We start from the raw sequence: 24,509 nt of genomic DNA, 5'->3' as shown, positions 1-24,509 counted from the left end.
TTGTCCCACCACCTTAACAATTAAAAAAAACAAAGGATCGGCGATATGTCTTTCATGATGACAAAAGACAAGCCGAGGCAAAAGTTAAAGGTCCAATAAAAAAAATATATAATTTTACAAAGGCACCACTTCTAATTTAAGGTCCATTTGGACGTCATGACATCAAGAAAAGGCTCTTTCTGTATTTAGAAGACAAGCGACAGTGAGATTCTATATATAGAAGCCTTCCACGTGCCGAGTGCGGGCTCCCAGTACTATATATATATGTGTATATATTAATTTACATATAGAAATGTCTCACAAATGTCTTTCTTTTTCTTGGCTTTGGTTTTTTTACGTGTATTTATGGCATAGGAATTCGAAGCAGGAGGCATAGGGGGGGGGGGGGGTTGGTTACAAAACAACTTTAAAAAACGAATAAAAATTTGTTATATTTATTTTTGTTACGTTTTTACAAGACGGACGAACATTTTAGGGGGGAGTCAAACCCCTGAGCCTCCCTGGATACGGTCTTGTTGCTGGGGTTCTGAGTAGCGTCTACCATCGCAGGAAGAAGGTGTTTGCCGTGCCGAATAGCTTAATGTATCGTGGGTAAAACAACCGCTGCAAATTTAGGTAAGATTTTTTTAATTTTCATGTCTGAGGTATCGGTCACTGTTCGAGATGGGAAGAAAAGGCAAAAGGTAAAGACATGACGATTTCAAGCTTGGCCGAGAATTTAGAAGAAATCTTATGTGCTGTGAAAGATAATGGGACAAAATTGGACAGTGTAACAAAACAGTTCAAATTACTCGAGGCTCAAGTAAAAACGACTGAAGAAGCTCTTGTTTTTACTGTTTAGCCAATGTAAAAACCCAAATAAATATTATTACTTCGAAAACTGTAAATCCTCAGTAAAGAAAATGCTGATTTAAAGAATAGACTGTTGTGCTGCGAATACAAGATGACTGGGCAAAACATTATTGTATGAATGTTCCTTGTGATAATGAAGACCAGCGAAGGAATCATTTAATGTCGTTCGCTACCTTAAAAAAACACCCTATCTCGTCCATTACAAGCTTTTTCAGTTTGTGTGGCCGAACTATTCTGAATTAACTGGGCGGTCTTGCCATAGCTTGTATAACTTAGATAATAAATCCGAATAAACGACAGAAAACTTAATCCGATATATACTATGCCAAAAACCTAAAAAAAAAAACATATTTGCTTCTCCAGTTTTGTGCCAGAGATAGAAATATTCAGGTTTAATGGAAATCACATTATTAGAAAGCGTAAATTTCGTTTTTTTATTGAACGGAGCAGAATTTACTTTTTAAAGTTCAGGAAAGGATGGTCCCAAAAATATTCTGATATACCTGCTTGGAAAGCGTTAAAAATCAGCTTAAAAAAAGTCACATTGAATATGTTGACAGCTTTTGAAGTTTCCTGTTATGCCAACTGCCTTGATTGAAATCTTCACAGACATAGGATGCACATTATTAATGCTGTATGTTGTATGTAACTTTGTATTGATTAGACAAAGTTTTGCTTAACAATGAGTAAGAGATCGTATGTTTCCTTTGTTTTAAACTAGCCTCTGGTCAATTTTTTTTTTTTAACTGTTGACCTTTCTATGTTCCCTTATTAATTTACGCCCAAATTAATTCGAAAGCTCCCTGTGATGCTAAGAAAATTTGTCTTTGAGACTGTCAGCCGCCACTGAGACCCACAAAATTATATTTTTGATTTCGAACATCCTTAAGCCTGTTTGTGAACAGGGTCTGGAGATGAATATGGTTCCTAATTATAGTGCAGTTGATGTGAAAAAGATGGTCACTATTTCAAACTACAGTCCTAACAAGAAAAGATAAATTGATATTTTAAAAAAACTAAGAAATTAAAGGGGATAATTATTAGTGGAAATAAGACATAATTTTGAGTGATGATGCTCCATTAAGATTGCGAATTGCTAGAAAGCGATTGTATGAGCAAAAATTGAAACTTAAGGAATCGGTGTTGAAGCTTATCGCGATTATAATTCTAATGGTGCTGGTAAGTAAAATTTTAGAGCCACTTATAATTTTCTTCCATATCTGTGGCGTGATGTTATACCAAATAATCTTTATGTTATCCATCTGAATTGCCAGGGTACTGTACTTCTTTCCAGCATTTGCAAAATCTGTCACATGAAAGCGGCCCGCACGTTATGGAACTTGCTTAAATGATCATACTTTGTTGTTATTAGATATTTCATATTATCAGTTAGTGACAAAAAACAGAGAGTTTCATCAACACGGAAGTTTGCCGGTTAAGACAAAAAATTATCTAAGTGTTACAGTTAAAGTGGAACTAACAAACCCAAAGGAATGGTATTTGAGGCTGCAGTTGGCCAGAAATAAATTGAAATATTTTACTGTGGTAATTTATTGGTTCCCATCAGTAAATGTTGTACAATTTATAAGTTTACAAGAAGAGCAGGCAAATATGTTACCTGTCTCTAATGAGCCTTATTTCGCATGTGGTGACACTAATTCGGATTTGTGACACCATGATTTGAATCAACAAAAACAAGAGTTTCTTGATTTGACGTTACATTGGGGGGTTTAAAGCCTGCTATAAACATATGTACTCGTGGGACGCCGAATAGTTCTTCAATATTGGATAATACTTTTGTGAATATTGATTATGAGCACCCCTCATTTCTATTAAATGATGTTTCTGGCCATTTTGGAGTGATAAAAACAGTACCTCAGACAAAACAGATTACACAAAACAAAAGTTTGAAAACCCTAATTTTAGTTTTTTGGAATATCATATGGATATAAATCACACACTTGATAATTGGTAATCAAAAGTATCTAGTCTTCTCCAAGATGTTAAGATTAAGAAGGTAGGAAAATATTGTTTGCCTAAAAAGTCTTGGGTTGCAAAAAGTTTGTCATTATCTATGAAAAAAAAAGAAACAAAACGTTTTCAGATTTTGTGCGGAAAAATGGTCTGACTGAGGAAGATTATAAGTCTTATAACAACATGCTGAACAATCTATTGCGAAAGTTTAATGGTGATTATTTTGCATTTAAATTTAAAAAAACAGAGGGTAATTTTGGAAAAAAAACATGGAGGTTAATTAAATCTTTTACGAAATGAAATCAGATTTCTGAGACTTAAATTACTCCAGATAATGTGAATATCGACTCAATCTGTGAACATTTTCTATGGTGGGAATTTAAATTGGATCGAGTGTCTTCTTGGAGCACGATGCCAAATTGAGGCCAGTAAAATTAAGTCAAGTATCTGAAGTCGGAAACAATATAAAAACGTTGCAGTCGGATCTGACCTCATTAATCTATAGGCGTTCCGTGGTGTTTACCATGTGATTTGTATGGAATTCGTCTATTTAAATAATGAGTGCATCAAATTTTGAGTTCTTCACGATAGTTTGAAAAAAGTACACGTGAAACACTTGTTCAAAGGCACTGACACGGAAAATCTGGATAATTATAGGCAAGAAATGCTGCTTCCTATTGTATCTAGAGTAATTGGAAAGTTGATACATGAGCGAATTGTGAAGTTCCTTGAATCAAGATCCTTTTCCAGTTCTACTTAATTTGTCTTCAAGAAAGCGATGTCCACCGAACAAGTCATTATATTTTTAACGTCGTTTATCAATGATGCCTTAGACTGGGGTCTGAAAGTTGTTTCGGTATTCCTAAAAATCAAGAAAGCCCTCCACCGTGTAGATTATGAAATATTGGTGAAAAAGTATTTGGGGTAATATATTGCAGTTATTAGGGTTTTTGCTGAATAAACGGACCCAGTGAGCTAAAATAGGGAATTTCGAATCAACTGAAAAAAGTGTAAAGTGTGGTATTCCCTAAGGGTCAGTTCGGACCCCTTTTTGTTTTTTATATATGTTAATGATTTAGACAATTGTCTGATAAGTTGTGGTCAGTCAGCTAGGGAAACTTCTATGCTTAGGGCTATTTTACAGAGCTTGCAGATTATACCCATTATACAATGGCTGCTAGGACAGAAAAGGAATACTAAATCTTTTGAAAACTGGTATTGTATGCACTAAAACACGGACGAGACTTAATAAGCTGAAGATGAATTAAAAGAAAATCTCTGTGGTAATATATGGTAGAAGCATTAATTATTGTCCTTGTATAGAGCAGTTACGACTAAGTTAAAACGTCATCATGCATGCTTAATCAGTAAAGTTTCTTGGAGCTGTATTGGATGAGTGCCTTCAGCTTTAAGTATCATGTCCGTCACACAACCAAGATCGCACGTACCATCGGAATGATAAGGGAACTTGAGCATATTTTCCCGGCTAATATACTAAGGCCACTTTATTTCTCTCTTGAGCATACACATCTAGTATAATGTGTTACTGTATGGTCTTCTACGTTTGTTGTTTATCTGCACCCGTTAAGAGTGCTTCAGAATCAAATGATTAGAGTGCTGACTGGTGAATCGTTCTTCAGTTAGACCCAAGCATAATAAACATGAGATATTACCCATTTTTGGTTTGGTGAAATTTTAGAATACTGTATTTATTTTCAAGTACGAAAATGATTTGTTGCCCAGGTGGTTTAGTGTTTTTCTGCCAGTTTCAAGTGTTCACAAGTATAGCACAATGGGTTCAAGACAGTTTAGGAATCCTAGTCGAGTTAGTATTCAATCGATATTTTCTGTGCATCCTGTTTGCCCTAGTGCCTGGAATAGTTTGCCATGGAATATTGTACTGGAATCAAGCCCGAGTGAGATCCAAAGGTTGCTGGGAGATTATCGTTTCAAGGCTTATGACTTTTCAGCTAGAAATGTTCCATATGCGCTGTCTTTGAGCTTACATAAGAAATGCCTAAGGAGAATGACTTTCAAGCTTAGTTTTGTTTTCAATCAAAAAAAGCTATTGAAGGACAATAGAACAGAGGAGCTGTGTAAACAAGTTAGAAAACTAGACAGCCAAGAAAACAGAAGACTTGAAGTAACACACAAAACTCTTGTGTTTCATCACAAAAAAGGCTTTATTGCTCCCTCATCCTTAAAGTTGCCACACGCCACTGCTACTTACCTATATACAAGACGTAATTCAAAAGGCGTCTGCGCGCGTGCAATTGTCGGACTGATGTGATAGTCAGAAAGAGTTTTATCGTCATCAAGTACTACACCTTCTGGAGTCAGAAACTGTAAGTTTTCTGGAGAAACATTGGTAATCCCTAAAAGAAAGTGTAGAGAAATATTTATTGCAAGACATTACACATTAACACTTACGTACATAGTACCACAGCAATAACACAAATAAAATTATAATAACAACAAATAATACAACAGACACAATTATAATAAAATGCCACTAAACCCCTTGGACAAGTTTATTACTTCTTGGGGTGACCTTTAAACTGCAGTTGTTGTTTGATTGTCATAATAAATTTCTCTCTCTCTAATCTTCATCAGTTTACAATTTATTGAAAGATTTTCTCTATGTGCCATGCCCACATGGGCAAATTTACCCAACCTTTTAGAAGCATAAAAATTTCTACTCAATTTATTTTTTTCAAACCTATCCACCTCTCTAAAATATACTGAAGCCGCCTCCTTCCTCCAATCCATCAACCCCTAACCAGGGGCTTCCCGAGGGGGGCGCGCCGCCCCCCCCCGAATTTTTTTGGCATTCGGTAAAATTTTCGCCGAAGCCGAAAATTTCGGCAGAAATTTCGCAAAATAAGCTGAAATTTAGCAAAATTCTTGATTTCTGCAGAAAATTCGGCATAAATCAGATAGCGATTCGGTAAAACTTGAAGATCGCCCCCCATAAAATGAGCCTCAGGATGCCCCTGCTCCTAACATATAACCGCAATATGGATAAGATATTCCCCCACTCCACACATAGGACAGTGAAAAGGACCCTTTTTAATCCTATACTTCCCAATATATCTTTTCCTCTCACAAATACCCCAAAAAAAATTACCAACAAAAGACCCTCACTACTTACTCTCACTTTTAAATAATTTTCCTCCCTCAAACCTCCTTACCCTGCCCACACACCAAACCACCTTAGCCTGCCCATCCACAAAACCTCATTAGCCTGCCCATACACTCCCCAATATATCTTTTCCTCTCACAAATACCCAAAAAATTACCACAAACAGAAATTACCAACAAAAGACCCTAACTACTTACTCTCACCTTTAAATAATTTTCCTCCCTCAAACCTCCTTACCCTAACAACACACCAAGCCTCCTTAGCCTGCCCATACACTCCCAAGGATGCCAATAATGATTTCTGACTCAGCCACATTTGAATTTCCTTTTCTATTAGTCTATCTTTTACATTTTTACAACTAGCCCCACATCCAAACCACTCCCTTTCCCCTCATTCCACTACTCGCTAAAACAACATCTATCAAAAACCCCTTTGACCAAAATAAGCCAATTCTCCTGCCATCTACCAGCATCCACTCATATGCTTTCTCTACTGGACAGCTACTACGCCGATTTATAACCCTTTCCCAGTATTTTACAATCTGCACTAACCTTCCCTCCCTTAACAGTAACAAATCTAAACTTACTACTATTAACAGCTCACCCCAGCACAAAGCCACCTGAGGTCAACACAGCTACGCACGCTCCTCCTCCATCCCAATCTATTCAAAGCCTCCCTCTTTACACCTTCCCGGGACGTTCCTATTTCCCTTAAGTTTTTCTTTATGACATCCTCCCACTCCAACCGAGGACGACCTGCTTTTCGTTTAGCTCTAGACAGTTAGCCGAAAAGGACAATCTTTGGTAATCTATTATCCTTTATCTGCAGAACGTGCCCCAGCCATCTCAACCTTTCTCTCATTATAGCCCTAGAAAGCGGGATTGAACCACACTTTTCGCACAGCCTACTGTTTGAAATACGAGCGGTCAGTCAGGTACACAAAACAATCTGTAGGCAATTTCTCTGGAAAACATCTAGCAAACCTTCCTCCGTCTTTTGGAGCGCCCATGCTTCAGAACCACAGTTGACCACTGTCATCACTGTAGCTGCCAATAGTCTAATCTAGGTTTGCAGACTTACCTTCCTATTCTTTCAAACCTTTTCAACTGTGAAAAACACAATTGACCTTGGCTATTCTACTTTTAACCTCTTCACTGTACCCACCGTTATACTAATAATACTACCTAGAGCTGTCCACCTGATCGATATTTTCGTTACCCAGCGTCACCTTTTCATCTTCACTTATTCCTAGCCTTAGTAACTTAGTCTCCTTAACATTAATTTCCGAATCTATTCTAGCACCCTTAACTCACAAAACCTATAAAAGTTCGTTCATTTTTATCACAATTTCATCTATGATACTGTGTGATAATGCATGATTAAACTTATGACTAACCCCCAACAGCCACTTAAAATGCATTGAATGTAACTGGTCTACCTTTTCTATTTTTCCATACCCCACACCTCTGCTAAATAAGACATTATAAGAGCTAGCTTGGCATGAAATATCCTTTTCTGAAGCATAAGGTCTACCAGATGTACTTTAAGAACCCTACTTTTTAAAACTAACTATATAGCATAAAGATTTTTTTTAACTACTTAACCAATTCGCCTTTCCCACCTACCAATCGAAGTAAACTTCGATTAAGCAACGTTTGAAGTAAGTGACAAGGAGAGTGAAAATAAAATTTAAAACTTAGTGCTGGTCAGGCGGGAACTTAAATTAATTTATTAAAATAGATTTTGTGTTTGGGATTTTAACCCACTCCTTCAGAATTAAGCAACACAAATAGCATAAATCCTTTATGCTGTATGAACAAACTAAAATAACTTCAGGAAAAAGAATCTTTAATGGGTTCAAAATCAGAACAAACTGATCACAAGTCGTCCGACTTATCTGCCTGAGCATATAGATTTATTTAGACCTAGGTTTTCCCACTGCAGTTGCCATATTAGGCACAATAGTTTCTCTTCATGATGACATCTTGAGGATTACAAATGGATGATAAAGCTGGTACAATCTGATAAATGCAGCATCCTTCTCAAGAAATTGCCTTTCTTTGTCTTTGCCAACCATGTCTCCAAGAGGGATCAGACACCATAAATACCATCGAAAGCAATAAAACCATCAATAACCTTATCTTGATGTTATACTGTGGCTCCTTTCTTAAACGAGATATGACGGGTATACCATCAGCAAAATCACCATCACAAAGATTGCAGCTTTGGTTCCATTTGCAACCACTTTCAATGCATATAGTCTATGAGGGTAGCAAAATGGCCTGGGGATACAATACCTCTTTGGCAAACACATGATGTAACATTAAACCATTCAGTAAGATCCCCATTCTCCCTCACTCCAGCAAAAAGCTGATCTTGTTATCCGGTTTGCAAAAAGTGGGGTAGCATAGTAGCAATGCTATTTGCAGTTTATATGGCCTAGTGAAATTTTTTGGCAGATTTTGCCTGAAAATACCATAAAAATCTTTTTTGCTTAAAGAAAAGCTGTCAGAGCACAAGTTGTGCAGCTAAAGTGTCGGCAGCTTTTGGAATTCTGTTGAATTCTGCTATTGGCAGCAGTGGAGCTTTTTCCAAACCTGCTTGTTACAATGAAAAAAATATTTAGACAATTTTGTTTGGAGAACCATGGTACTGTAAAATTCCAACAAGGGAATTTACTTTCATGTGGACAAAGTTGAATGCATTCCAAATCACAATCAAAATTTAGTGTCACATCAGCAACCCAGTTGAAACCATGCTGCCTCAAATCATCAAACCATCTCTGACTCAATTCTGTAGCTGAAATGTTGCATTAAATTATTTCTTCTTTTTAGTTTCCTCCTATTGTTCTTGCATAGTTTTTGGTTGTTGCATTAAGGATAATAAAAACTGAATTTTTTTTCAGGGTCATTTCCAGGAAATATTTTTCAGTTTGGTTTTATGTGCTAAGGAAGCATAACCAAACTACCCCTCCGTGATCATAATTCTAGTATTTTATAACTATACTATTTAAAATAGATTTTATAGATATGCTTCATGAGGAGGAGGGAAACTACCTCATGACATTGGTCAAATAGACTTCCATTCAAAAGAAATTGGGGAAACCACTTTTTGACATTTGGACCTTCTTTATTTCCCTCAAAAGAACTACTGACATTCCTATAATGATAGGACCTACATCACCTATGTTTAGTGTAAAATCAGATTTTTCTAAAAACAAAAAGATATTTATTTTATTGTTATTTCTCAAATCACCTGTTTACTTAAATTGGAATCAACAAAATTATTACAATCAGGCAGGCCTTTAAAAAAGGTACAAATTATAGCTTTGAAAAATAATAAAAATAAACGCTATCAATGATAGGAGTTGTTCTATATTTACCAGTCTATATCTTGTTGCTAGGGATAAAGTTGAAAAGGCTACCAAAACTCACCTTGAATCATTTTCTTAAAGGTAAGAACCTGAGTATTTTCACTGCAATCTAGGAAGATAGAACTCTTTTTCCTTCTTACAATGAGAAAGACCTCCTAGAAAAAAAATCATCAAAATAAGAAAGAAAACCAAGCTTGATGACAATCTTCATAATGTAGGCACTAAGAGTCAAAAATGTAGGGATTACATAAAGAAGAAAAATAAATCAAGTAAAGCTGAGTTTACAAGAATGTCTAGGACGTATTTTCTTCTTTTTTTTTAATACATAGCATTCTTTTAATGGAAATTAAGATGAGCAAATAATAATCAGAATAGCTATGTGACACGCCAGAGAAAGGAAAACTAGAAAACAAGGAACAAACATGAAAATCCATTAAGTTTACAAAGTTTGCAAAGAATTCATGACTTAAAATTTTTCTTCAAATCTATGAAATGAAAATTGAAAATAGTTGTTAGTGTTTATGCATAGAATCAAACAATAATTTTAGATCTAAAGTAATATTTAGGGTATAATACATTTCATTCACTTTAAATCATAAAAACTAGGGTACACATCTTCTATTTTAAGCATGCACTTAACTCTTTGGCAATTGTATGAGAGAGAGTGACTCTATATATATGGATTAAGTTGTATCCAAACTCTTAAAGCAGATACTACAAAAGGAACATTTTCTCTTCTCAATGACTGAGCGCAAAATAAGGGATCTAGTGGCAATACTTTTATTTTATTAAGATGTTTCCTTCTATGGAGCTGCCAAATTGGAATGTAACTATCATCTGGAACTATCAGAGAGGGGGATGGAGAGTATTTTCAGAAAATTGACCATGATATTTGGAAGTAGTGTAAAATAAGAAATTTAATGGTACTGCTGTACTTTTACTTTATTAACATATTTCCTATAGAAGTAGTCAATAACTAAAGTGATACCAGAATAATTGCATTTAAATAGGCAAGGCAGTAAGAGTAACTTTTATCTGAGTTTAGATGTTAGAAAAAAGTTTTCTAAGACATTTAGTCAGCCAAATCCAACTAGACTAGTGCTAGTCCAATCCCTACTAGTCCTATCTACATCACATCCAAGATTAGGAACCTGATGCCAGGGCTGGATCTAGAGGGGGGCAAGCACCCCAGACAGCAGCAAAATAAGCTAAAGAGCAAATTACAAAGAACAATTTCAAAAATACCCAAGTGCTTAGCCAAGCATGTTTTTAGTAGCCTCTGTCCTTTCCCTCCTGCTTGGCTTTAAGGTTTCATTTGTGCATTGAGCTGATAACACCAAGTAATAGGTGTGGGTGAGGCTTTGAAAGTTGTTAATAAAGAAGTTAATTAATAAATATGGTAAATATTCATACTAACAGGGTATTCAGATAGCTAAGAAAAAGCTTACAAGAACCTCAATGCCATTAGGGACATGTCCTTGCTTCAGTACTCTCTAGATGGCCGTCAGTTGGTTCATCAAAGTTGTGTTTCTCTGAGTCAATGGTTATCTGAATTCTGCTATTTAAACCAAGGGTGAGGGTCTTCCTTACCCTAGTCTATGAGTCATGTGTGTAAAAATGTTCTCTCCAAAATCGATCCAGGCCATTTTTGAAACTATTTAAGGTTTCATATTTCACAACTATTTCTGGTAGTGAGTTCCAGTCAGCCACTGCTCAGATACTCCAAAAATTTGATCTATTTACTGTTATGGGTTAGAATATCTTTTCATGGTGTCCTCTTGAGGTGTTTATTTTTGAAGGGTGAAAATACTTCTGGAAAGACATTTTCTCCAGGTTGTGCTTTACTTTGTACAGCTGTATCTGGTCAAAAAACCTCTCATTTGTCTACATTTCAGGGTGGGTATGATCAGTTTGAATATTCTTCATAGCTTAAGTCTTTAAAACCAGGAAGAAGTTTGGTGGCATCTCTTTGGACCCTTTCCAGGGTTGCCAACTCTGTTTTATAGTGGGGTCCCAAAATCATGTTTCCCTACTCTATTGTAGGTCTGACAATCCTCTTGTAGAGTTTTTACAGCAGTATGGTTGTCCAAGGACTTGAAACTGTGTCTGATCAGCCCTATGAGCTGTGATGCTTTTAAAATAGTTTTCTGGGTGTGCCCATGAAATTTTAGCCACAAATCAACAATAATGTGAAGATCTCTTTCAGTCAACAAGTACCAGTGGTATTCTGCAGCCCACTTTGTTGTTTATTGTTAGTTGGGGTAGAGAAGCAGTATATTTTTCCCTATCCACAGCACCTTGGTTTTTGATGCATTAAAGTTGAGATCTAGGCTTTGGATGTTCTCAGTTAAGGTGTTGATGCCTGTTTGTAGTGTCATAACATCTTGAGATGACTTGAACTTCCTATAGTTTTGTGTCTTCCTATAGTTTGGCAGTTCTGATGATATTTCTGTTGATTTTGTTGATGAAGAGTATGAAGAGGAGAGGACCAATCACGCTACCTTGTATCACCCTGCTGGTCACTTTTGCTGGATTGGAGATGCTGTCACCCATTCTACCTTTTTGAGTGTGATTTCCCAGGAATGATTCTATCCAGGATAGTATTTGTCTAAGCAAATTGTACTGTTTAAGTTCATCCATTAGCATTGCATTCAATACAGTTTTGAAAGCTTTTTCCACATCAAATAGCACTACCAGGATGATGTGACCCTCTTCCTTTCCAGGACTTGTGTCCAAATGTTGAACATTTCTAATAATTGTGTTGTACAGCTTTTGTTTGGTAGGAACCCATATTCGTCAGGATTTATCATATTGCTCTGCAATATATGGTTCAATATTCTGTCTCTTGTGTATCCTTCAGAAAGTTTACTGACTAGTGATGCCAGGCACACAGGTTAGTAGTTTTCTGCTTTTGATTGTTCACCTTTCTTGTGGGGGGGGGGACAAAAATTGCTTTGGACAACCTGAATGGTGTTGCACCTTCATCTATAGAGCTTTGAAAGATTTCTAGCAAAGGTTCAACAATATATCCTACACTCTCTTTGAGCCATAGTGCATCTATTCTGTCTGGGCCTTCGGATTTGTCTGATTGAAGTTTCTAGAGCTGTAGTTTGATTTCTTCCTTTGTGCTGAACTCATTTGTTTCATGGGATGGTTCAGGATTTACTCGCTTTGGCTCAAAAACAGAACTGAAGAAATCATTGAAAGTATTGACCCTTTCAGATTGAGAACTTGCAGATGAACCATCTTTGTTTATGAGGGTAGGGATTTCTCTTTTCATGGTCAACTTTGTATTTACATGTTTCTAGGATTTCTTAGGGACCAATTTTGCATCACAAGCAATTTTCCTTTCTTGTTCTTTTTCAACTTGTCTAGTTGCTTCTCTCATCTTGTTCCTTGCTCAGTTGTGTCCTTTTCTAGTTGATTCTGTTTCCAAATTATGTCTTTGGAGTTCCTTTAATTTGTTGAATTTTCTTTTCTTGATATTAATTGGTTTTTTGAGCTTTGAGTCCATGTGTGGCAGAGTTTTTGTATGGAGGCTGTAGCTTGTCTTGAATTATTTCTTTAACTTTGGTGATGTCCACTGAAGGGTTAGTTTCTGGTAATTTTTTCACCACAATATTCATTTTTCTGTGTTGGGTTTCTTGCATGCAAAAGGCTTCTTCTCTGACTACTTTTCAGTTTTCATCTGTATTTTGAACTGTCTGAATATGACTTTCTTCCATGCTGTCTATTTTTGAGTTTAAATCCAGGAATACACTGTTGATTTTAAATCCAGGAATGTACTGGTGCATTTCTTCAAAGCTTGGTTTTTTGGCTAATTCAGATCTTGACATTGCAATTTCCAAGGATATTTTTCTTACAGAATTTTACACTCTTGCAATGAGGTCATACAGCACTTTGTTTTCAGGGGGAAACATTGGAAATTGGTATGTGGCCATGGTGAGAGCTTTGCTTTTGTTTGGGAGCATAGTGTTTTGGGGACACCTGTTTTGATGCCCTTTGCTGTGTTTGAGATTTTTTGTTTGGCTTCTGTTCCTGTTATTGTTATTTTCACTTGGACTGTAATAATGTGGGGCATTTCTGGTTCTAATGGGTCTTTATGATGCATCCATTATAGTTAAACAGATAACAATTTTTATAAGTAAAAGGCAAAATCAGCAAACCTCAAGCTTTTCTTGGATTTCTGATACATTTCCTCTCTTAAGCTTTGATGTTTAATGATAAAATGAGACTATAAGTTGATACCTAAGTGCTTGCATTGCTATCTAGTGGAGTTCTATAAAACTCAATGAAATTCAACAAAACAATACTTATCTATAACTTCTCCAAGCAATTGTCACTAAGTCTGTAAATAATTTCTTGGAATTATCACTAGGTCAGGATTTACATATTTATTCATTAATATTATTATTATTTCATAATATTTTTTGGTAGCCTATTGTTCTTAAATATAGGCTATTGTTGTTGTTGACTGGTTGTCTTATTTATATAAACTTACCTATACAATTAGAATTTCACCCTGAATCCAACTATGACATTTGTTTCCATTGTAAATTCAATTTTAAGCCCTTTATGGACCCTTGAGGATGATATTTTTCTCTGTTACTGTAGATAGGGTAAAAAAAACAGTTGGTAATTGATCAAAATTATGAAAAACTCAAACCTTCACATCTTGTTACCACATAGGAATTAAGAAAAATTGTATATATCAATGAAGAGTTAAAAATGTAACCTATACATCAATAAGGTTTTTATTTAAGTTATTTAAAATAAACACTTGAAATTATTAGTTTATTGGCTTACCTAGAAGGACCTCTTTTTGGAAAAAAACAATTATCCTATTTTGATGTAAATGTCCTTTTGGTGTTTCAGTTTTACTCACATATTAACAGAAAGCTGATTTTCTTCTGATTCTTAAAAATGTAACTTTTATTGCTTGAAATTTATTCTATAAATCTTAAATATTAAATACAATTTTTTCTTTTCAATTGCTTGTCAAAACAGAGACCACATTTTTAATTGATGCTGACAAATTATTGGTGAAAATTTCAGTAAGAAGGTGGGGCTCTTGTTACTACCCTCACATTGCATCATGCTACAGTAAAATAGGGGGGGGGGGGTCCAAAAACCTGTCTCTATTTTTCCAGAATCCCAAAGAATGTTAATCCACTCAGCAAATCTATAGTGTTGGCCAGATCAATTGATAGCTTCAAGATTGGTGTTGACCATGATTAGAGTGACAAGTCAAGATGTAGGGGGATGGATTAGTATCATACTGCAGGGTCTATTAGATGCCACCCACCCCTTTTAGCCCCCAAACATGCCCAGCCAGTAATATATCTATTAACACCCAAAAAAGAAACCAAACTGTCCTGTTTATACAAAAATAGTGATGATCCACTCATGAACTGTGACATGAAACTGTGTCAACTGTTGTATTGCTATGTTAACTGTCCTGTATATACATAAATATTGATGATTCACTCATGAACTGTGACATGAAGATTATTGAGTCAACATTACCTTGTAACATCTACAGGTTCTTCAACCTTACTCACTAGAAGATATGATTTAAGGTAATTTAAATAGTGTGTTTGAAATACCTTTGGAATATAAAAAAGTCAAAAATGGTAAATTTTTCAGTGTTCATATTATTGACTAATGAATAAAGTAAACACACCACTTGAGGCCTTTTTTATGCTCTTTCCAAATATAATAATCATTTTTGTCAGAAATGAATTTTATCCCCACCCCTATATATACCAATTCAGAGTATATATTTGCACATTAGGGGAGCTGGGGTAAATTTTAAACTTAAATCCCATTTACATCAGAAATTAAATTTACCCCCACCCCCCTAATGCAAATTATACCCTGAATTGGTATCTATAGGGGTGGGGGTGAAAATCATTTCTTACAAAAATGATTATTATATTTGGAAAGAGCATAAAAAAGGCATCAAGTGGTATGTTTACTTTATTTGTAAGTCAATAATATGAATAATGAAAAATTTACCCAACATTTTTAAAGGTAAGCCCAGATCAATACTTTTAACAATAATACAAGATCAAATTTGAGCAGAAAAAAGCTGCACCACCCACAGTATAGAATGGGATGAGTGGAGGTAGGTACATTAAAACATTTTGTCAGGAAATACTTTAGGTAAAATGCTAGTTTAGCTACTTTTGGTAAAATTCTACTTTAGCTACTTTTGGCTATCTTGGGAAAGGGTTAGGTTAGGAAAATGAAACTTTCAGGGATGGGTCTACAGGCTAAAGTATGTCCCAGGAAGATATTTTGAAGTACCTACCTCCACTCCATCTCCCTCTAGAGGGTCCTGACCTTTAAAAATCTATGTGTCATGAAAGTGAAACCTAGCAAAATAGATCTTCTGCTTAAATGAAGTACATATACACACAGCAACAGCAACCTTATAAGAAAATCGAAATATATTTTCTTGTGATTATTATCTCTTCTAATCTGCAGTTGTACTAAACCAATTCTGCTCAAGTCATCCTCAGGGCTATACTGTGGTGTTTATCCTCCCCATAGTATAGTGCAGACGGTTTGATATCATCTATTTTCCCTTCTTGTTTTTAGTTTTATTTTTGTGTTTTAAAGCTTTTTCCAATAGGCAATGATTAGAAGTCCTCCAAAAAAAAAAAGTCCCCCCAGATCCCAAATCAAATTCCAGTGAAAGTGTCATAGTGAAAGATACCCATCCTGGCTGGTCAAGCACCCTATCTCAAAGTTCTAATGATAGCTCCAATTCGGAGAATAGGACAATGATAAGTTTAGGGGCTAATGTAACCAGAAACGATGACAATGGGTTTCAAGAGGTCCTCTCTAGAAGTTCTAAAAAAAAGGAAAAAAATCTCCCCAATTAAAAGCATTTCCCCTCTCCCTGCCCAAGAATCTCCCTCCAAAAACTTAGGAATTTACCTTAAAATTACTCCCACTACCTCCTTTGAAATAAAAATGATCACTGCAATAAGAGTTGCAATTTTTAAATTGCTAAAATCAATGTTCTCTCTTAACATTAACCGTGATGGATCTCTGCTAATAGCTGTAGAAGATCAGAAATCAGCAGATACAATAATTAACCTTAAACCCCTTCTGAATACCCCAATTATTGCATCTAATTGGAACCCAAAACAATCACCAACAAAAATAGTAGTTTATAATGTTCCCCCAGAGATATCTACTCAGGAGTTAAAAGAAGGCCTTTCAGATAGGGCTGGAAACACAATCCCAGTTGAGGATGTTACCCAACTTGGAAAACCTAACTCTAATGGCCTAAAAACTAGTAGATCCTTCTTATTCACACTAAAGGATAAAATTGATATCCCAGAAAAATTATTCCTATTTGGGCAAATCACACCACACAAGGAATACAAACCTAAGCCTATTCAGTGTCAGAAGTGTTTCAAACTGGGACACACGACAAACAAATGCAATGAAATTCTCCAAGAGTGTAGTAATTGTAAATCTTTCCATCCTAAAGAGCTGACAACTTGCAACAACACTCAGCCTACATGCATCAATTGAAAAGGCCCACATGAATCTACAAATAAATCATAATGCCCTGCATACAAGAAAAGAGCTCTAACACTCCAAATATCAACAGAGAAGGCCATCCCATACCCCTTTGCAGCAATGGAAGCAAATGCTGCCAAACAATACCAAATAAAGCCTGTAATGAAACCAACAAAAACCCCCAAGTCAAAGGCCCCCAATGCATCAAGCACCCCATATAAAACACCATCTTCTAAGCCCCCTAGCTCAAATCCCTATCAGAAGGAATCACCAAGCCAATACGCCTCCTTTTCCGTTGAGATGAGGCCAGCCTGGCCCTACCTCCCAAGAAGAAACAAACCAGAAACACTACCAGGAATCAATCCCTTAACCAACAAACAGGATGCACTACCAAAAATGAAATCCCCAAATATATGCTTATTCATTCTAAACTGTAATGCAGTTCAGGCCTTGAACTTACATCAACTACAGAAAAAAAAAATAATAGCAGAATTGGCAAAAATATACATCCCAGATGATATGCTCATTCAAGCAAAAAAAGATCTTTCTTTACTTTTAACAAAGCTGAACATTGATACACAGTCATATGAAGAATAAATCAACAACACAACATTTATCAATACTCCAATGGAATGTAAGATCACTCACAGAAAATAAGCTAAATGAAATACTATCATTTATGAATAATAATTCCATTAATATTGCTTGCCTCCAGGAAACTCATTTAACCCAAAATCAACAAATTAAGTCTCTGGGATATACTATCCTGAGAAAGGATAGATCTTCAGAGAGAAAAGGAGGTGGTGTAGCTTTATTAGTTAATAATAATATAAAATTTTGTGGCATCAAATTTCCAGATTTTGAAAATGATGTTGATGTAATTGGTATAAGTGTTTGGCTGAATAATTTAAAAACCTACATAATAAGCTTTTATAACCCTAATGGCCAAACTACAGATGCCAAGGATTTCTTTAATTATATAAATAATTCTAATATGTTAAAAAATATCATTATTTGTGGTGATTTCAATGCCCACAGCCTTTTGTGGGGGAATAAACCAGCAAATAAAGCTGGTAAATTTATTGAGCATATGACTTCAAATAAAAATGAATTAGCTGTTGCTACCCCTCAAAACCTGAATACATATTTCAACCCCAAAAGTGGCAAATTCTCCACAATTGACCTACAAATTGTGTCTTTAAATTTTTTGAACAAAATTTACATAAATAAAATGTATAGTCTATGTATAGACCACTTTGCTATATTTTGCTCCCTAAATGAACCTGCTGAAACTTTATTTCATACCTCCAAATATATCAACACTAAAGCAAATTGGTCTATTTTCCAAAATAAGCTAAATGATGAAATTACAAGTTTCACCCAAAGTTCATGCATTTCTAACACAACAGTTGACACACATGCTGAAGCGTTGAAATCTTTACTAATAAATACAGCTAATCATGCTATCCCCCGGACAACACCTAAGAAAACATTCTCTAAACGAATTCCTAAAGCATGGTGGACAAATGAGTGCCTAAATAAATGGAGGATAAAAAAGGCAGCTAGGACAGAATTCATAAAAAACCAACACCTACTACATATTTAAAAAAATTACAAGCAGAATCTAATCTAAAAAGGACTATAATAGATGCTAAATATAAATACTGGAATAATTTTGCAAATAATCTCTCCAGATAAGCCACATATGTGGGAAAAAGACTTCTCCCAACCCACTCCTGTATGAGCTTATACATAATAATACCCATTATGACAATGATAATGAAAAGGCTAACCTATTTGCAACTCTTTTTGTTAATAAGCTAACATCAAATAATAAAAGCAAACTGCCAATAATTCCTATGAGCCCTTGCTACCAACCGTGCCCAGGATCCAAGTATACAACTAATCATTTTTCAAGCCAGAAATTGAATAATGGAATGCATCATATTAGGTACAAAACTAGCAGCAGCTATGACAATATATACCCCACATGGATAAAGAATCTCACACCTTCATACAAACAAGAACTGCTAAATTGTTATGATCACGCTTGGGCATCTTCTAGGTTCCCCAATATATGGAAATGTTCGTCCCTCCTTCCAATCCTAAACAAAAATAAACCAAAAGATAACCCTGAGTCTTATAGGCCCATAATGATTACACCTGTGATGGGGAAAATAATGGAGAAAATGATTTATCACAGACTCCTCTGGTTTGTTGAGAAAAATAATATGATCCCACACACTCAAACTGGATTCAGGAAATACCACTCCTCAACAGATGCTTTCATTTTGCTAACAAATGCAATAAATGAATCTTTCTCAAATAATAATATCCTAGTGGCAGCTTTCCTAGATTTTGAAGGAGCATATGACAATGTGAACCACCAAATCCTTTTAAATAAACTTGCAAACATTGGAGTACCTCCTAAGCTATTATCCTTTATTAAATCCTTCATATAAGTGCGAAGTTTCATTGTTTGTGTTGGTTAAGCCTCTTCACCCCAAAAGACAATATCCAAAGGCCAACCTCAGGGAGCAGTCCTCAGTTGCCGCCTATTTGCCCTATATATCTGGGTCATGAGCCTACACCACACGAATCTACAATATGCTGATGATCCGGTGCTATGGTCATCTGACAACACCTTTCAGATAGCTCAGTCAAATCTGCAAAAGTCACTTTTCCAGTTTGAAAAATTCTCTCAACATTCAGATTTACCCATTGCACCCACCAAGTCAAAAATAATCCAATTTCACAGGAAGCAAAACCATGTTAATGCAAAACTAACTCTAAATAAAACAACTATTCCAGAAGATAATAATATTAATTACCTAGGTCTCATGCTTTACCAAAAACTTAATTTCCACCTCCACATTTCAAACACAATAAAAAAATGTTATAGAAAAGCAAATATACTAAAAAGACTTCTTTCCACACCCTGGGGTTGTAAAGAGAAAACCTTACTCCAGTTTTATAAATCACATATAAGACCCCATATTGACTATGGGCTCATTGTCTATGGTGCATGTGCAAAGACCCAGATGCAAAAAATTGAAACAACACAAAATGATATATGACGTCTCATATTTGGTCTTAGGAAACCCACAAGCACCAAGTTTCTGCTTATTGAGAGGGGATTAACAACAATAAGGGAGAGACGTAGCTTTCTCTTGATAAAACATCTTACAAAAATTGAATCAAATAGCTCACACACATTACATAATTGGTTAAGAAATCCAGCCATGTATAGAGGTATTGCAGATGAGTATGCCAATATTCAAAAGAAGTTCCCTGTACCAGCAAAGTCTATTGCACCTACTTTCCCCCAATCCATTCCATGGAATTGGTCATTTCCCATAATAAATAATGAATTTTCAAAATGGAATAAAGATTGAACCCCCATTGCTTTTGTCCAGAAAAAATCTGCAGAACTTAATAAAATTACCTATAATAATCACTTCCAAATATTTTTTGATGGGTCAAAAATGAATGAGAAGGTTGCAAGTGGTGTTTTCCTTCCTCACCTGAAAATTGCAATGGGCGAGAGATTATTTAATAATTTATCTATAATGTCTGCTGAGTTAAATGCCATAATCATGGCATTAGAACACCTTAAGCAAAACCAATCTTTGATTGAAAATTCGAATAACATTATCATCTATTCCGACTCTTTATCAAGCCTTGAGTTGCTGGCCTCAGCTCCTCAATATAAGTTGGACATTGACACTTAACATTGTCTCAGTATTATTGATAATCTTGCTTCTAGTGGCGTAAAAACTTACTTTCAGTACATTCCTAGCCACTCTGGCATAAGTGGTAATCATCAGGTTGATGAAATAGCAAAAAATACTATACATATTGACCAGCCAAGTGGGAGACCAATCCCAATTAGAGATATTTACCAATGGAGGCTATCAGATATTAATTTTAATAAGATCAATCCTATCCTTTCTCCCTTTCCCAATAAGTATCTTTCTAAAATTTATCATAGAATTCGTTCTGGAACAAATGGACTAAATTTCCTTGCATTCTCATATAAGATTTCTAATTCAAGTGGTTCAATTCCCCTGTCCCCTCTTTGCAGGCATTGTAATATGAATAATGAAACAATTGACCATTGCCTATTTGAATGTAATATGCTGATGTCTGCACAACATACCTTGCTTTCTAAACTGTTAAAATACTTCAAACACCACAAAATCCCACTATCAGCCAAGAGCCTAGCCAACTATACCTGCACACAGAGCATAGGAATCAACATCTATCATCTTATATTTGAACTCCTAGAGTCGAAAGATCTGCTGAAAGATATCTGAATATATATAATAAATATGAGGCAATCAAGCCAGTAGCTCTGTAGCCCACAGAGTGAAGCAAAAGGAAAAGGGCTAAATAGTTTTACTGAAAAGCCCGCTTGATGTTAAATAGAAGAAGAAGGAAGTACAAAAAAATTGTTTTCAGCTTCACAACTTTGCTCAATCCCAATTTATAAGGTTTTAAAGATATGCAAATACATATCCTAAATTTTGAAAAAAAAAACAACATTGATATGACTTCAAATTCTACTCAAATTACTGGAATTGCATTTTCAGAACTAAAGCCAGAGAAAAAGAAACTGATAACTCAAAATTAAGGTAAAATTTTGTTTTGTCAAAATTTCAATAGGTATAGACCCATCATGTAGGCAAATTTCAGGATCCCCTAGAGGGTGAAGAAGTTGATGTGGGGACTTTTAAACACCTTCCCAGGGCATACTTTATCCTGTAGACTCATCCCTCAAAACTTCACTCTCCTAAATTAACCCCTCTCTAGGATAGCTCAAAGTAGCTAAAGTAGAATGCTACCCTAATTTTTGCTATCTTGGAGAGGGGTTAGGTTAGAAAAATGAAGTAACAAAACTTGAATTGGTAAATTTCTACCAAATCATATTATTGACTTATGCATAAAGTGAATATACCACTCGTTGCCTTTTTTTATGCTGTTTAAGAATATATTAATCATTTCTATCGTAAATGAATTTTAGCCCCCCCCCCCCTATATAAGCCAATTCAGGGTATATATTTCTACAACCTAATGTAACCCTGAATTGGCATATACAGGGGGGGGGGCCGAAATTCATTTCCAATAGAAATGATTATTATATTCATAATCAGCATAAAAAAGGCATCAAATGGTGTATTCACTTTATTCCTAACTCAATAATATGATTTGGTAGAAATTTACCCTTGAATTTTACCTATACATTATACTGTATAGCCTATCTATCCCTGAAAGTTTCATTTTCCTAGCCCAATCTTTTCAAAGAAAGCTAAAAGTTCCTAATCTAGAATTGTACAAAAAACTAATGGCTAGTCTATCCCTGAAAGTTTCATTTTCCTAATTCAGCCACTTTTCAAGATACCAAGCAGCTCCTGAACTAGAATTTCACAATAGGCTAAGTACTGGCTAGTCTATGTTCATCTTTTAGGCTATCAAATTGATCTGAGCATTGAAAATTTGGTAAATATCTACCAAATCATATTATTGACTTATGCATAAAGTGCATATACCACTAGATGCCTTTTTTTATGCTGATTATTAATATAGTAATAATTTCTATGGGAAATGAATTCAGCCCCCCCCCCCTTATATATGCCAATTCAGGGTATATATTTCTACAGCCTAACCTAACCCTGAATTGGCATATATAGGGGGGGGGGCTGAAATTCCTTTTCAATAGAAATGATTATTATATTCGTAATCAGCATAAAAAAAGGCAGTGAATGGTGTATTCACTTTATTCCTAACTCAATAGGCCTAATATGATTTGGTAGAAATTTACCCTTGAATTTTACCTATACATTATACTGTATAGGCCATCTATCCCTGAAAGTTTCATTTTCCTAGCCCAATCTTTTCAAAGAAAGCTAAAAGTTCCTAATCTAGAATTGTACAAAAAACTAATGGATAGTCTATCCCTGAAAGTTTCATTTTCCTAATTCAGCCACTTTTCAAGATACCAAGCAGCTCCTAAACTAGAATTTCACGATAGGCTAAGTACTGGCTAGTCTATGTTCATCTTTTAGGCTATCAAATTGATCTGACATTGAAAATTTGGTAAATATCTACCAAATCATATTATTGACTTATGCATAAAGGAATATACCACCTGATGCCTTTATTTATGCTGATTACAAACATAATAATCATATCTATCATAAATGAATTTCAGCCCCCCTCCCCTATATATGCCACTCCAGGGCATATATTTCTAAATTAGGGGGGGGGGCAGATTTAGTGTCTGATGTAAATGGCAGGTAATTTTAAACTTTACCCCCCCCCCCCCGAAGGTAGAAATAAATACCCTGAATTTGCATATATATGGGGGGGGCTGAAATTTCCAATAGAAATGAATATTATAGGCCTATTTGTAATTGGCTTAAAAAAAAGGCATCAAGTGGTATATTCACTTTATGTGTAAGTCAATAATATGATTTGGTAGATATTTACCGAAAATTTTACCATTTACTGTGACTCTGGATAAATGGCAAAATTTTGCAGACTTTGTCTTCTATGGCCTAGCACTAGCCTAACATATTTATTGAGACACTTTTTGGTAAACAAGTGTAAAATGATTGACAACTGACATCTTGACAAAAACTGCAAGCCCAATAAAATAAGTAGAGAAGATCTGATGACCAAACTTTAATTCAAATGTCAAGCACTGATAAAATTACCATGTTCTTATGTGAGGCTAAAGAAGAATGTTTTAAATATTAATGCTAATTTCTTAGGGATCTGGTGCTCTTAAGATGCTATTGCTATCTATTTAATAATTAAAAAGAAAAGTTAGATGACAGCAGACAGAAATTGTCAGAAATGACCCAGACTACTAATTGCCGTGCAATTGCAAATTACAGAAAAACACTGATTGCAATGTACATTTTTGGAAGAGGTATTTTTAAAATATCTCATTGAAATTATCGTATCCCATATCAAATGAATCCAAATATCATCTTCTGCCTTTTAAGTTCACAGTTAATTTTTCCGCCCGTAAGTAATTTGTAAATTGGTTCATTCTACACATCCTACCCTTTGGTCACAAAGTTCTCTTTTTTTTTTCTCTCGCAAAAGGGCTTACGACTGAAAGACGCAGCAAAAATGCAAAACTTTCCATACCAATTTGGCCCTGTATATTCATTTAAGCAGAGAAAAAAAAGTATCATTATTACTGCCAGACACACAAAACTGGCTAAGACCACCAAGGCTTACTTCTTCCAAAGCAATAGTCATAAACAATAAGATAGTGTCAGGCTACCCCCAAACTAAAAATAATAAACAATAATATAGCCTCGGACTATCGGCTTAACGGACTATATAAATATATTCAATGGACTATTGGCTCTCCTTGGATTTAGTATTTTTAGTTGGGACTTGCCTATAATCTTTTTTTTCCTTTATAAAAAATAATTTGGCAGTTTTGAAGTTTCCATCATAATATTCCCACCATACCTAGAGCCCCATTCGCTATCTTCAGAAAAGATACTGGCTAGAAAACTGTTTTCTCCCACCTTCGATTACTTTCTCGAAGGACATTTTTGTAAATCAAATTTATTCAAGAAGACGGACCCAACGGATATGACTTAAGAA

General features: G+C 35.3%; 1 protein-coding gene across 3 annotated transcripts in view; it reads right to left on the bottom strand.

Annotated features, from left to right (window-relative positions):
• Positions 1-23,660, bottom strand: part of EloB (transcription elongation factor elongin B) — a 24,784-nt gene extending 1,124 nt beyond the window's left edge. Inside the window, exons 1-3 of one of the 3 annotated variants that reach the window (XM_089089551.1) lie at positions 23,597-23,660; positions 9,403-9,496; positions 5,057-5,201 (exon numbers count right to left, since the gene is read on the bottom strand). In XM_089089551.1, the coding sequence (XP_088945677.1) occupies positions 5,057-5,201; positions 9,403-9,496; positions 23,597-23,599 (242 nt within the window). In that variant the 5' untranslated portion in view covers positions 23,600-23,660. Of the gene's footprint in view, positions 1-5,056; positions 5,202-9,402; positions 9,497-23,381; positions 23,402-23,506 lie in introns of those variants that run through there. The other 2 variants (XM_089089553.1, XM_089089552.1) reach the window with 2 other exon arrangements.
• Positions 23,661-24,509: the final 849 nt, after the last annotated feature.

The sequence above is a fragment of the Artemia sp. Qi Xiang Cuo genome, chromosome 5, assembly GCF_049724085.1.
Source record: "Artemia sp. Qi Xiang Cuo chromosome 5, ASM4972408v1, whole genome shotgun sequence".
In the NCBI taxonomy this organism is placed as follows: Eukaryota; Metazoa; Arthropoda; class Branchiopoda; order Anostraca; family Artemiidae; genus Artemia; species Artemia sp. Qi Xiang Cuo.
The sequence above is the reverse complement of the archived record's forward strand: the minus strand, read 5'-3'. Positions and strand labels throughout refer to the sequence as shown.